Source organism: Eublepharis macularius, chromosome 1, assembly GCF_028583425.1.
Source record: "Eublepharis macularius isolate TG4126 chromosome 1, MPM_Emac_v1.0, whole genome shotgun sequence".
Classification (NCBI taxonomy): Eukaryota; Metazoa; Chordata; class Lepidosauria; order Squamata; family Eublepharidae; genus Eublepharis; species Eublepharis macularius.
In genome coordinates, this window is record NC_072790.1 from 97588495 (window position 1) to 97602740 (window position 14246).

Genomic DNA, 14246 nt, shown 5'->3' on the forward strand with positions numbered 1-14246 from the left:
CGAGGAAGTAAGCCTTGAGGGCTGCGCTGTGCCTGTCCTCCCCAACCAGCCTGTCCTAGGGATGAGGGGTAATCTAGGAAAACGCCGCCCCCAGCCCCGGCAAGGCAGGCCCGGAGATGGAGCCTCCCGCCAGGTCTCCTCTCTCCGCCTCCGAGCTCGGAACACGCCCCCACTTGGCCTGAAGTGACACTTCCCGAGGCCCGGGCGCGGGCTGGGCTGGCGGGCGGGCGGGCGAGGAGTTAGTTCCTCACCACCGCCATTAACAAGTCGAACCGCGCCGCAGAGGAGGGAAATCGGCTTTGGAGAAAGGCTCGACCTCGCGAAGATCAAAAAAAATAACACACACACCCTGAATGCGGAGAGGCACCAGGACCCGACAGGGGCTCCCGGCAAGCGGCTGGGCGAACTCCCGCTGAGAAGCCGCTCCGAGGTTCAAGAACGTCCTTCGCCTCCCCCCTCCCCTTCCACACCGAGTGACGTCACACACATCGTCCAGAACTGGCTGGGGGGGGGCGCAGAGGCGCAAGGAGAGCCCCCTCCTCTCCCGCCGGCAGCCTGTCAGAGCTCGCGGATATCACAGGCGCGGCGGGCTGCGGGCGCAAAGCACAAAGTCAGCCGGAGTGATGAACTTCGGGAACCCTCTCCCGCCTCTCTTTTTTGGGTGGCGCCACTCACTTTCTGCGAACCAGACCTGCCTCCTCTGATGCCCCCCCCCTTATTTCCCAGCCCCTGATCCCTGCCCGGGCACGCTGAGCCTCTCCGCCTGGCTTCTGGCTCGCCGCTCCGGCTGCCTTCGCCTCTGCCTTGCTTTGGGGCGCCGCTGATTCCGCCCCGTGCGCCCCCCCCTCCCAGGCACACTGCTTCTTCTTCGCGCCGAGAGAGGAGATTCCCGCCGCCCCCCGCAAAAGTTCCTGTGCCGTTTTCGAGACTGCCCCCTCCCCCTTAAGAAACTGCGAAAGTGCCTCGGAGCGGGGGGAGGAGGGCGCGGGCGACGGCGGAGGATGCGTCTCTTTCCTCCGCGGCTGGGATTCTGACTTCGGAGGAAGCAGCACCTGTCGTGCCTAGCCGAGGAAGTGAGGCTTGGGCTGGGGCTCGGCGAGAGGCGGCCGGGCAGGGGCTCCTCTTCCAGCAGCGGCGGCAGCAGCAGCAGCAGCCACCGTCTCATCCCGTCCCGTCCGGGGGACTCCAGAATGAGCAAGCCGGCAGGATCAACAAGTGGGTACTAAACGCTTCGGCGGCAATCCGGGCTGGCCTGGGGCGCCGCGGCTGGGTGAAGGCTGCTCGCTTGCGGGCGCTTCCCTCCTCACAGGCGTCGCGGTTCTCAGCACCGGGGTAGGGGGAGGGGGAGGGGGAGGGGGAGGAGTGGAACCGGGGCGCCCCGTCGCCGAGTGCCGCAGCTGGAAACTCGGGGTGGGGGTGGGGGCGCGGCCCGGGAACGAACTTCAGATAGGTTTTCGGTCCGGGGCGGGCTGGAGGAGAAAAGGACGCGGGCGCCTTCGCTCTTGCTTCTCCAGCAGGGCAGATATTTCTGTATAGCTCGGACGCATCTGGAGAAGGGTATGTGTGGCTTGATGCGAAACCAAACGGGCCTTTTCGAAAGATCTAGACGCCCCTAGTCATCGAAATGAACACATTTCTTTAACATCTGAAACTTCAGAAGGTTGAATGCCACAGAATCGCCCGGGTCTGTTGAAAGAGGATTTAAAGGGAATGCTTTGCAACCATTTCCACTCTTACGGAATAATCCTGCGAAAGAGGGAAGCAGAAACAACTTAAAAGTCACATTTCCCTTAATCCTAAATCCGAGTACACCTCATAACCAAGGGATTGATTTATTTTTTCTCTCTAAAGTCTGATTGACCGCTCTAGCTAGGAGTTGCCTCTAGGAGCTAGAAATCCCCGAGTGCACGTAGGGAGCTTGTGCTAATGTGCAGGCGCGTCAGTTCGGCTGGCGATCCCAGTCGGATGGTTAGGCCGTTTTAGAGCAAGATCCTGGTGCCTTGGCTACATTTCTAAAAACGCGGGGCGGGGGGCGGGGGGGGCACGTGCGTGTCAGCTGTTAAAACTGCTATATTCAAACTCGAGCTTCTCTTGCTTTTGTCCTCCTCTTCCCTTCTTCTTTTTTTGTCTGTTTGCAGTTGTCGCTTCAAACTAAATTTACTCCAAATATTCCTTTCGTGGCTTTCCTCGATCTAGTCTCGTACTCAAAACTTTCTTCCAGAAAGTCAGAATCACGAGATCGGTCTCCTTTACTTTGATTGATTTCAGGAAAAGATTTTGCTCAATAACAGAACTGTCGAGTAGGGTCACTTGTATTTCTAATCAAGGAACTGATTTGGTTTAAAAATCATTCGGGAAGGATTTCGTATTTCAGAAGTACCCAAAGTCCGCATACGGAGGGGGCGCTTATCTGGATGGGTCTGATAGCAAAGGATTTCAAAACCGGTTTCGGAAAGCTTTTCTCAGGCAAGCATTTCCAAACTGGGTTACGTCGATCTGTGGAACAATTGAGGCAAAAGGAAAGAAACAGAGTTGCCAAAATAGTTGGCTGAGGGAGTTTGTGGCTTCGGGAAAGGGTCTAAGGAGCGGTGAAAGTGATAGTCTAGGGACCTTGCTTCGCCTTCTAGCTGAATGCTTGGGATATTTACTCGGAGGTAAGTACCAGTGAGTTCCAGGAGTCCTACTCCCAGAGGATTGCAACCTGATTCCAGTTGCACTTGGCCCTTGGGTAAGAGACCCGGTGTGCTTGTGTCCATCGGTTCCCGTTTGGACCGGATCTCTACTCCTGCAGAGAACTTGTCCCAATGAGGAAACTCCGAATTTGGCAAAAACCGAAAAGACAGGTAGCACTTTAACCCCCCCCCCCAAATTGTGCCGTTGAAGTCTGAGCTGTGTCCTCACAGTAGTTCATGGGGGCAAAAATAATTATTTGAATGGCAAGTAGGGTGCATCTTCAACGTTCTCGTCTAAAAAGATTTTCCAGACCTAATTCGAAATCATTTCAACTCCAACGTTTTGCTGAGGATTTAATTTCCCCCTATTGCAACTGTTGTTACTCTTTTCTCAGTGCGCTCTGGACCCTATCCTTAAGTTGCAACTCAAAGTATTTGAAAGGAAACGGGTCACTGGAATAAGCGGGGCTTTACAGCCCAATAAAATGTGCTGGGAGCAGAGACTGAGAGTCGGCAGGAAGGAATCCGGTCAGCTTAGCCCATTTACTCGGAACTAAAACGGACGTAACTTGCAACTGGTCTGGCGTAGGAGTCGGGCATAATTCACGATTTAAATTCTATAGCTTTGCAGCTGCGCTCCCCCGAAACCTTTCATACCGCGGCTCTTCCTCTTTCTTAGCAACCGACCCACACTGGAGCCCATTCACATCTCTGTTGACATTAGTGATCATCAACGCCCCAACTCTCCTCGGTGTTGAGGGCCGTCATTGCACTCCTCCAGCAAGTCTCGGTTTCAGCTTCCCGAGTGCAGGGTCCAGCCTGCTGTTCTTGCGACTGGGAGGGCTCAAATCCCCACCTCACAAAGGCATTTTAACGTCCGGTTGATTTCCATGAAGACACGTTTTTAACACTGCGATCCTGTCCTCTGCACACCCGCTTGGTTGAGCCCGGTGAGATTTACTGCCAAGTTGAAACACCTAGGCCTGGACTGCCCAGACCTCAATATACTTGTTATGAAATAAATCCTATTGAATACCAGCGATTGTCAGTGAGACTGGTTGCAATCATAAGCGCCCTTTTCTGGAAGTGAACTCATTTGTTATGCAACTGGGCCTTAAGTCTGCATGGGGTAGCATGGGAAAGTGCTTGGTTTTAACTGGATCGTGCCCCCCTCGCGTGGCTGAGAACATGCGTTCGTGAGTCTGGGCCATGTGAGTTCCCAGGCGGGATCCTTTCTCTGCCAGGCCCAGCCAGCCCCTCCTGCCCGGGCGCCCCAGCAGGATCGCAGCGCTCAGGGCCGTGCTGGTGGCCGAGATCTCGGCGGCTGTGCTTCTCTGCCAGAGGTCTGGCTGGAGCCGCAGGAGGTGCAGCTGGCCGCGGCTTCTCTGCTGGGCCCGGGGCTGGCTCCGCTTTCTCTTCCGCCAGGCTGGAGTGATGTCAGATGTGATCTCTCTGCTTGGGTGGTAATAAGACCCCGTCGAGGAGTCCCCGCAAAACAGCCTAACTTCTTTCAACAGCCTCTGATGGTAATTACAGTAATCGAAGCTGCCATATATCTTTAAGCAATTAGGAGGCACAAAAAGCCCCCCGAGACGCCCCGTCGAGTGATGTTCCCAACGGTTTCCCAGCACAGCCCCGGCCCCGTCGGTCTTTCCAGTTAGACTTCTGGGGCCTTTAAACGGGGTTAATCAGTTCTCGGGTGACCTCGTGTCAAGCTAGCGGGGCTACCTCGCTCGCCTTGCAGCCTCCAGAGGCCCAAGAATTTTTCTCAGCGCGGCAGCCCCGGCTGCTGGGGCGGCCTTAATGGGCCGAGACTGGCTGCCCCCTCCCAATGCCAGCAGAGTTTCACGGAGGGGAGGGGAGAAGCCCAGCCATAATGGTCTCCACCCGTGTTGGGCATGTTTCAGGCCGATCAAGCGCGTCCCCTCAGAGCGCCCCGCTGACATCAGTGGGACTGGAGGCGCTGAACTTTGCCCGGCCTGCCTCCGGTTAATTACAGTCTGTTGGTATGTTGTGGATGTCGGCGTGTAACAAGCCCGTGGGGAACGGGAGGAGGAGAGTCTGCAATATAATGTAAGATCATATTTATAATATGGGGTGGAGGGCGAGAAACAAATAAGCAGACGTATTCAACAGGCTTTAATATTTAAAATTTTTAAGAGGGTGCGAGTCGAGATGCCGTTATCTTGGAATGGGCAGAGCAGGATCAACAGGTACCAACGGAGCAGAACTGATTCTAGAAAGAACCTGTAAGGTGCGCGGCAGGCATCCGCGGTATTGGCGCGATTAGTTTATTAGCTTGCCACAGAAAGCGATTCAGGCGACTTCTATGCAGTGTGTGGAAAGTTCTTCCATAGACAGGGTCCCAGCAAAATTTAGGGCAAAATTGCTTGTCAGTCACAATTACATTCGTGATGTGTAATAATATTTAAATTAGGTGTTTTGTTATTATATTACATAAGCAAGAATTATTTCATCATCCTGTCGCTTACTTCTCATGCATTGTTCTTGTTTACTCAGTTCCACTATGTTTAATAGAGTTACTGACCAGCAATTCTGCATAGCGTTGTATTCTTAATCCTAAACATGAAGGGGGGTGGGAGTATTTGGTAATGAACGCCATTGAAACAGAATGGATACTTCAGCCAAAAAATGCAAACCTGAATCGGGGCATTTTATCCCTGAAAATAAATGGGACTTCTTCGAAGTAAGTGGGTTATGGATGTAAGCGACTTTTTAAAAAAAATCTATATTCTAGTATTTTCCTTATTTTATATATACAGCTCGAAGCGTGGTATTCTCTATAGACAAAAAAGCAATACTAAACTCTTCAAATTCATGTGATGCTCCTTATGTATGTGTTGTGCTTTTAAAACCATGTGTATTAATTTTATTTCCTGTTTCGTCACAGTAAAAAATAAATTCCAGAGGCAAGTTAGGCAAATCTACACGTTTGGAAGAAAGCTCCTTTTGATTGCCTAATGACTATACTGAGATCGTAGTTTTATGCTTCCTCGGAAGTAAATCCTTTTGACTTGAACGGGGCTTTCTTCTAAGTCAGTCAGACAGCCGTCCAATTGCACCTTTGAGGTTTGGGGCTGCAGGTTCTTCGCTGGCCTCAGCTGGGGAAATGACCCGCTGGAGACATTCAGCGTCGCGCAGCTCCCGCCAACTGCGCGGTTTTTACACGGGGGTAAGCTTTTACCGCAGAGCATTTTCTCTCGGGCAGGGGCGCCTGGGATTGCGCCGTGTTCTGTCCAGCCGGTCCTTCCCAGAGAAGGGGGACTTCACGGCGGGGTGATTCTGGCCTGGGGTGGCCAGACGGGAGTTGCTCGGTGCTGTGGCCCAGCCAGCCTGGAGTCGGCGGGAGGGGGCTGGTTCCGGGGACTTGCGCCTTCTGGCCAGCCCCAGGGAACGGCCGCCTGTGCGTCCCGTTTTCCTGTCTTTCCCCCATTGAGCCGGGCCGCTCTGGAAGCAAGAGCTGGGAGCGCCCGGGCCCGGGGGCGGGGAGTCGAGGGCTCTCCCCTGTGGCCATTGTGTGCAATCCGAATTCCCAGGCTACTCTTTTTGACGGGTCACTGGTGACCCAATGGGCAGGTGGCGAGGAGGGCGAGCGATTACACCGCCCCCGCCCGGCGCTGGCCCACCTTCCCGCCCCCGCCCCCGCCCCCGCCCGACTTCCCTCTCCCTCCGGAGGGAAACCCCCAGAGTTGCCCCCTGCCCGCCCCGTTGTTCCCCCTTTGCTTGGCCGGGCCGGGCCGACCCGCGCCTCGCCTCGCCTCGCCTAATCCCCAGCCTATTCCTCTGCCCGGCCAGCCCGGAGCAGCTGTCGCGTTTCATTTGGGGGGGAAGCTGCTGGCAGCCCGCGCTGATTGGAGGCAGTCAAAGGCGGCTCAAGGGGGGGAATCATTAAGTTAACACTTTATCTAATGTCCTTATTGTCTGCCTGGAGGCGCGGCTTTCGAGCCCCGCAGAACCGGGCCTGCAAGCATTCTCTGGGAAGCGGAGGAATCCGCTCGGCATTCAGGCCCGGGCTCCGAGCAGGGAGCTCTTCCCGCCGCTTGCGCTGCCCTTCTGCCTAGGCTGATTGGCCGGGGTGCGCAGCCAGCCTCTCCGGGCATTCCTCTGGGATGTCGATCCACCGACAAAGAGAGGCTGCCTTCCGCCGCAGCCCTTCACTGCGTTCGCACGTGCTCTCCCTGGCAGTGGATCGAGCCCACGGCTTTCAATAGCAGAGTCCTGCGCGCGCTTACTTCCCCACTGACACGCGTCAGGTCGGCCTGGAGTGTTCCAGCCCTTCATACCCAGTTACTCAGGAGTAAATCGTAAACTTGTATCTCAACCGCTGACTCAAAAATAATTTTAGCAAAGAACATCTGGAGAGGATTGCAACAAATTAATCCCGCTGAAACTATCCTTGAGTTTTAAGTGATAGGCGGCTTCTAGAAGCACTCTTGCTTAGAAGGAAACAGAAGAAAAGTCAACGCAACTTGATTTAGAGTAAATGTGAACGAGATTGGGATGCACCCAGCTGACCCATCTGGTAAGGCTGGCAAACAGTCAGAAGGCAAAACCCTCCGAATAGTTTCGATTGTTTCGAATCAGTTTCTCCTGAGTTCTCTTGTTGGCTTCGGTGTTGGAGAGAAGCGAGCAAGTACTTGAAGTAAGGAAGTGATGAGGGGTGGAAGGAAACTGGGATGGTCCATTTGGGAAGGTTTTGTGAGAGCTTCAATGGTCAGTCGGTTTATTGTGTTGTTTTTTACATCTACTTTGCGTTATTTCAGTTATAAAGTACAAAGGAAATTTAATTTTCTACCGGATGTAATATTACATTTATTTGGATGGTCCGTTTCATTCTACGGACTTTTCTCCGGGAATACGTTTAGGCCGGGAACGTAAAGATGCAAGGAGGACACGGAAACCACCCCCGTCTGTGTTTAAGAGCCACCTGTTTGCGTCTCGAACGTTTCGTGCGTTCCTTCACCAGTGATTTCACCAGTGTCTTCGCTAGGAATACGCCCGATCAAATTCAATAGGTAAACTTCGGAGTAAACGAGCACTGGATCTCCCTTTTACGATCGGAAACAGACTGCTAGGGGGAAACACCCCTAAACACATTTTATAAGAAGCAAATGGAGGCAATCCAATGCACAGGAGCGCACGTCAGTGTGTTAGAATGAAAATGCGCCAGAGTTGCAATTGTGCTTACAACGATCGGTTTAGATCTGTTCCTGAGTAGTTCAGTGAGGATCCGGTTACTTGCGAGTAAGGCCCATTACCGACATCGTCACTTTCAGGCAGACTATTCTGTTTGAGAGTGTGGGTTGATTGTCTTCGGTATCCGGACATCTCTCCACACCACCACCGGCGAAGGCAAGAGTAACTTGAGTAAGGCATCTGCTGACTTCGAGCCAATGCACGTTTACAAATCGCTTCACACAATTGTGAGTTTAGGATTTGACTTTAAACTCGGTTAATCTCCGTAGAAGTTGGGGATGGGGGGCTTTCCAAATTTGATTACGCCCCTTAACGCAAGTTTACCTGGCTAGTGTTAGTCTACTGGTTGCAACTGGACTTGCTTCTGAGTAAACTTGAGTAGATCGGGTGGGAAGCATGTTTAGGGTCTGGTTTAAAAGCTCACTCTAGGGGCCTTGCCCGAGCAGGAGGGAGGGCAGATTTTACTCTTACGGCTGCAATCGAAGCACCTGTTGAAATCCCTGGGCCCGTGCTTCCGAAGAAACAGCGGATCGGGACGCAGGAGTGCTGAGGATTGCAGTCCTAGAGCAAATTTTTCCCAGATGGGACTTCTGCGGCTATCTCGGCAACCGGGATGGGAGCCTGGAGATGCAAGCCCGGGATCTAGCCGCGAGTCCTTGGTGGGCACCTTTTGCCAGACAGCAGCTCAAGGGAAAGCAGGCTGGGTTGCCAAGTGTTTCAACAGACACGGTGCCCTCAAGTCAGGTGTCACAATTTTTACTCATTTCTCTTTCCCTCTCGCCTTTCCTTCTGTTTTCAGGCCGGATTTTAGACATCCCTTGTAAAGTGTGTGGAGACCGCAGTTCCGGCAAGCATTATGGGGTTTACGCCTGCGATGGCTGCTCGGGTTTTTTCAAGCGGAGCATCCGAAGGAACAGGACCTATGTCTGCAAATCTGGAAACCAGGTACCAGTTCCAGTACACTTCTCCTAAACGCCCGCGCGATTTCCTTTGGGGGCAGAAATATCTGGCGCTTCTGCATTTCAGCCACGCCCCTTTGTGTCAGGCCTGTGCATTTTGGAAGTAGCCAACAGAGCGGCGCCCGTAATGGCTACGCGCCAACCAGAGTTTTAGAATATTTACGGTAACGTGGATTTCCCGGCTTCTGAGTGCTTGGGGCGGCTTTAGTTTATTTTTAAAAAGTGCAGGCAGAACCAGAAGACTCAGAAACTAATCAAGATGAACTGATGGTGTATCCCAGGAAGGATCCCAGACACTATAATTGCTTGATGAAAGGGGATGGCCAGGTAGGGCTCGATCCAGCTAATATGAGACTCCCAGACAGGGTTGCCAAGTGCCTGGAGAAAAAGTGTCCTGTCCCTTTCATATGATGTTAATTACCAAGCGATGACATTGATCGTTATGCCTTGAAAAGCCTCGTCTGTTCATTTCTGCGCATTAAACAGCTTCTGTTAAAGGCACAGGAGAGTTTTCTCCAGGTCTGTTGGCAGGCCTACGTCTGGCTGCAGGCCTCTCTGCACACGTAGCAATACCATCCATTAAACTCGATGGGATTTAGGTCGATCTTATTCAAGTACGTCCAGTTTAGTTTACTCCCAAGTAAGCGTGGACATGAGAGTAAATTCTTACTTCCGAATAAGTATGCAGCTATAAAGCCCAATAAGCTTCAAGGGAATTTCTTCTGAATAAACAGTCTGGCATCGCTATAACGCCTGGAGGTCAACGGGAAGTGATTTTTGTCCTGTTCCATTTCCCTATTGAATTCAACTGAAAGATGCCCAAGGTCCACGCTTATTTGGGAATAAATCCCCTGGAGTTCGGGGGGGGGGGGTGTACTTGCGGCTAAGCAAGCTGAGCATCGAGCAAGCTGAGCATCGCACTGTTGGAAGGAGATGTGGTTGGAGGCCAAAGAATAAGAGAAATATCTCCTCTTTAAAACTGTCTTTAGGAGGTCTAGCTTACACAGGCAGCAGAGCCGGGGGCTAGAGTTCTACAGTGATACCGTGGAGTGATAGCAGGTAAAGGATTACACTTTGGAATGCTTCCCTTTTTTCCCTAAGGCTCAGTATTTCTCCCTGATACGCTAGTTGTTTGCTTGCAAGGTTTTTTCCTCGGAGGAGCGACTACCTCATTTGGCCGCCACTGTAGACAGGCTGCGAGCAAGCGACCGAGCGCGAGAGAGACAGACACCTTGCAGGAGCAAGGCTAGTTTTTGTTATGCCCAGCTGTTTAAGTCTCCCCAAAGGGCATGCTTGGGGGCCTCGTTGTAATCAATGGGAATCCTTAGCGAAGTTAGGCGTGCCAGTCTCGCTTTCTTGAAAGTTAAAGCTTTATTTCAAATAATGCGTGTATTTTTGAGCATTTAAAAGCATAGGTTGCAATGTTGGGGTTTTTTTAAAAAGAGGACTCCAGATGTTGCGAGCTTGTCCCCTTTCCTTCCTACCCCCGTTCAAGTTCTGGATCAATGTAAGAATTAGAAGGCAGCTAGTTGGCTCCAAAACTACCCCGAAGTCCTTGTAAGCCAGCGTCTTTGAGCAGTTTTTGGTGGTTGCCTACAGAAACACAAAGGTTGCATCCTGCAACATGTATTTTTATTTAGACTTCATTAGACTTCTATTCCGCCCTTCCAGCGGCTCAGGGCGGATCACATCATTTAAAACACAATAAACATAAATTACATACAATTAGCCATAAAAATCATTAAAACGTTGTAAACCTTCAATCCTCTGCATACTGTGAACACAGTGGATTTTACTCCAAAGTAAATCTGTATCGGCTTGGGCTGCACAACACACTGATTCTAGTGTGACTCTGAAGGGCGCTGCGTCCCCTCTGTTTTTCTAAGGGAGGAACAGGACGCAGATCTCTGGCGGTTGAAGGTTTTCCCTGAATTTCGGCAGCTGAATTTCTGCTAGTGACGGGCGCAGAAGAGAAAAGTCTCGTTTGGCACTCCTTGCAAAATCAGTGGCGTTTGTTTGTAGAGCAAGGTTATCCGGGTCTGCACTTTTCTGCAGTCAGTCGTGCCTAACCTGGATTTCAAGTTCATTAGGTGTAGGTTTCTAGATCCGAAGGGGAGGCTTTTAGGTCATTCGTGTTATCCACTTAACGAGTGATTCATGAAAGTATCTTGATGCAATTGTCATTTTGATTAGGTACCTGTTTTTGGAAAATAGTCTTAACTGTATTGCTTGAGTGAAAAATATAATCCTGCCCTCAAGTCATAGTTGTCTTACGGCGGCCCCCTTGAGTAAGCCTTGCTTAATACATTAAGCTTCATACAACTTTACAGGAAACTAGATTAAATGTCCTCTTCCTGTTAACCGTTACTGGTTAATATGGTTTATGGCGTATCTTACAGTTTACCAGTAAACTAAAAAGGCGGGAAGCTGCATATTGCTGACCGTGGTGATAGGTTTCCGAGAGAAATGCAAGGTATGATCCAGTCTAAGTTAGGCCCTGTTAAATTCCATTGTTGTGAATAGGAGAATTAAACGCATGCTTCCTAGTGCAATCCTATGCAGATTTGCTGCACTCTACGCCATTAAAATTAATGGCCGGAAGTTGGAATTACTCTGCGTAGGAGTTATGTTATCTCCCCACCCCCACCCCCCTCTGAAGAAGAATTAATTTCAGCAGCATTCTGTCCCAAGTCGGTACCAGCGTCCAAGAGAGGATGGGTGAAGTGGCAACAATTTAGCCGCTTAAACATATCACACAGTTTATGCCGCCCCATCCCCGTAGCCTAGGCCGAAGCAAGAACTGTTCTGGTTCGTCCACCGTAATCAGATAATTTTCGGAGAGGCGCCCCCTCAAGTCTCTCCCTCGTGGCCCTCTGCTTAGCTGTCCGGGCGACCTGTGCGCGCTCTTCTTGGTAACAGCCTCGCCTTCTAAAACCGAGCGCCAAGAGGAAAGGCACGTGCCAGGGATGAGTTATGGCCGACTCCTTAGCCCAGTTGGCGGGCTCAGTAGAACCCGCCCCTTCGCGTCAGCCACGCCCCGTTTGCTAACTTTCCGGTTGATGCTGCGCAGTGAACTGGATAATTTCGCGCTTCCAACGTTCTGTAGTGGCATGAGAATGTGATAGGGCTCCGTCTTAGCGCACAGGGGCTACTCTATCTGGTTGGCTTATGCTGAATAGGTAACAAATCTGTAGAAACGAGCAAGGGTCCAGAAGCACCTATAAGGCTAACAAAATTTGTGCTAGGGTATGAGCTTTCATGAGCCGCAGCTCACTTTTTCAGTATCTTCAGATACTGAGCTGTAACTCATGAAAGCTCATACCCTACCACAAATTTTGTTAAGTCTTATAGGTGCTATTGGACAATTGTTCTTTTCAGCTGCTACAAGCAGGCTAACACGGCTGCCCATCTTGAGATAATACAGCTGTTCGTCCTATATGAGAGGAAGAAACTCAGGCGACACACTATTGGGATCCGTCTCGGTGTCATTTTCAGTGCTGTGTGGGTAGCCATGTTAGTCTGTCTGTAGCAGTAGAAAAGAGCAAGAGTCCAGTAGCTCCTATAAGACTAACAAAATTAGTGTTAGGGTACGAGTTTCTGTGAGCCACAGCTCAGTTGGTATCTGAGCTGTGGCTCTCGAAAGCTCATACGCTGCCACTAATTTTGTTAGTCTTATAGGTGTTACTGGACTCTTGCTTTTTGTCTGTATAGGCACTTAAAGTTGAATATAAGCGTAGCTATACGTTCTCTAACATTCCTTTAGGGAAGGAGTGTCTTGGGCACCTGGGAGTTAGTTTTCCGCTCAGTGGAAGGAGCGACAAAAGAACTGCAGCCTATATACTTTCCTTGTGCTTAACAATGCGGTCCCTCTGCTACTTTCCCCCTAGACCTTCGTTTAACCCGCTGGGGGGAGGGAGTTGAAGAAAAGCCATTTTAAGCTAGGGACTAGCATACTGCAAAGGAGCTAATACTCCAGTAGCGTTACTTGAAAGTGAATCCTACTGACAACAACGACGCTTATTACTAAGCAAATTACTTTAGGATCCAGCTGCTGCTTTAAAAAAATGATATGCAGATTAAAGTTGCAGCGGAAACTGAGAGAGGAATTAAATGGAGTAAGTGTATTTTACATTTTAAAGGTAAACATTGCCTATACCTCGAAAGTTAAGTGGCGCCTACTTCTTAATAACTATGCTGGGAATTGCATCCATAATACGATAAATGCTACAATAGAAAGATATTAGTGAAACACTTTGGCTGGGTTCCTAAAGACAATTTCCTGCGAGTAAGACCCATTATATACCATGGGATTTACTTCTGAGGAGACTTGTAAGAGTGTTTCCTTTATTCGGCCCTGAGATGTGCTCAGCACATGCCAAATAAGTGCCTATAGTGGCCAGACTTTCTTTTAAACATGAGCCAACTTATCCATTTTCTGAACCATCAGAATGAGTAAGTTTTCCTAATGTTTCATTCAGTCTAGTTTCTTGTAAAGTTTCAAAGTGGAAAAAGTTGGCCCGTTTCTTCTTTTGGATGGTTTGTTAACATCGAACTATCGCCCTTTATACACATATACACTCGAGCGCTTTCTAGCTCTCTCGCGCACACACAAACACACACACCTCGGTATCTTGGCTCATGGCATCCAGTTTTAAACCCAAGTGGCTTCTGTTCAGCAGAGTGTCTGACCTAGAATCTATGGGTGTTCTTTAACTTTATGCCTCCTGATCCAGCCGCGCTTGAAAACAGTGATCTCTGTGTCCATCGTATACAAAAGCATTAGGCATCTATATGCAATGGATGATTGTTTCGTCGCCGTTTTGTTCCGGCTTGGTGGGTTTCTTTGTAAGTTGCTGCCATGTAATTGGCTAGATATAGACTAACTGGGGCAGCAAAGAGGCGGGTCATTGAGTCCCCGATGGCAACAAAGGCTTTTCACAGACAAAACTGGCTCTGTGTGAGCGACCTGATGCACACAATTAATGAAAACCTACGCGTGAAAAGCAAGGCGGCACCACGGGAAGAGGTCTAGAAACACGTGCGAGTGCAAACGGGCTGGAGATATGGGGGGAAAGGAAGAAAGTGGGGGCTAGACGTCAGGGCGTCTTGGGCTGGGAACAAGAGAGAGCTGTCCAGGCTTCTGAAGGCGATCTAGAACTTCTAGAACAACTGACTACAGATTCATTTCTCGCTCAAGCAATTTCAAGGGAGAAAATCATGATGTGCTATCTTGCAGAAATCCAGAATACACTCCCTGTGAACTGAAAGTGGGCTTACTCTGAAGGGGGAAGGGTGGATGGATAACTTAGTTGAGTGATTAGGCAATGTTCTGTTCCAGAATTTCCATATCGAGATCCCGGTTTGTCCTCTATTCACCAAAGGAATCTCTCTGTTTCAG

At 50.4% G+C, this 14246-nt stretch overlaps 1 protein-coding gene across 1 annotated transcript in view; it reads left to right on the forward strand.

Annotated features, from left to right (window-relative positions):
- The first annotated feature begins 1190 nt into the window (after positions 1-1190).
- Positions 1191-14246, forward strand: part of NR2E1 (nuclear receptor subfamily 2 group E member 1) — a 32356-nt gene continuing 19300 nt past the window's right edge. The window contains exons 1-2 of the mRNA XM_054990893.1: positions 1191-1215; positions 8689-8834. Coding sequence (XP_054846868.1) covers positions 1191-1215; positions 8689-8834 — 171 coding nt within the window. The remainder of the gene's footprint in view (positions 1216-8688; positions 8835-14246) is intronic.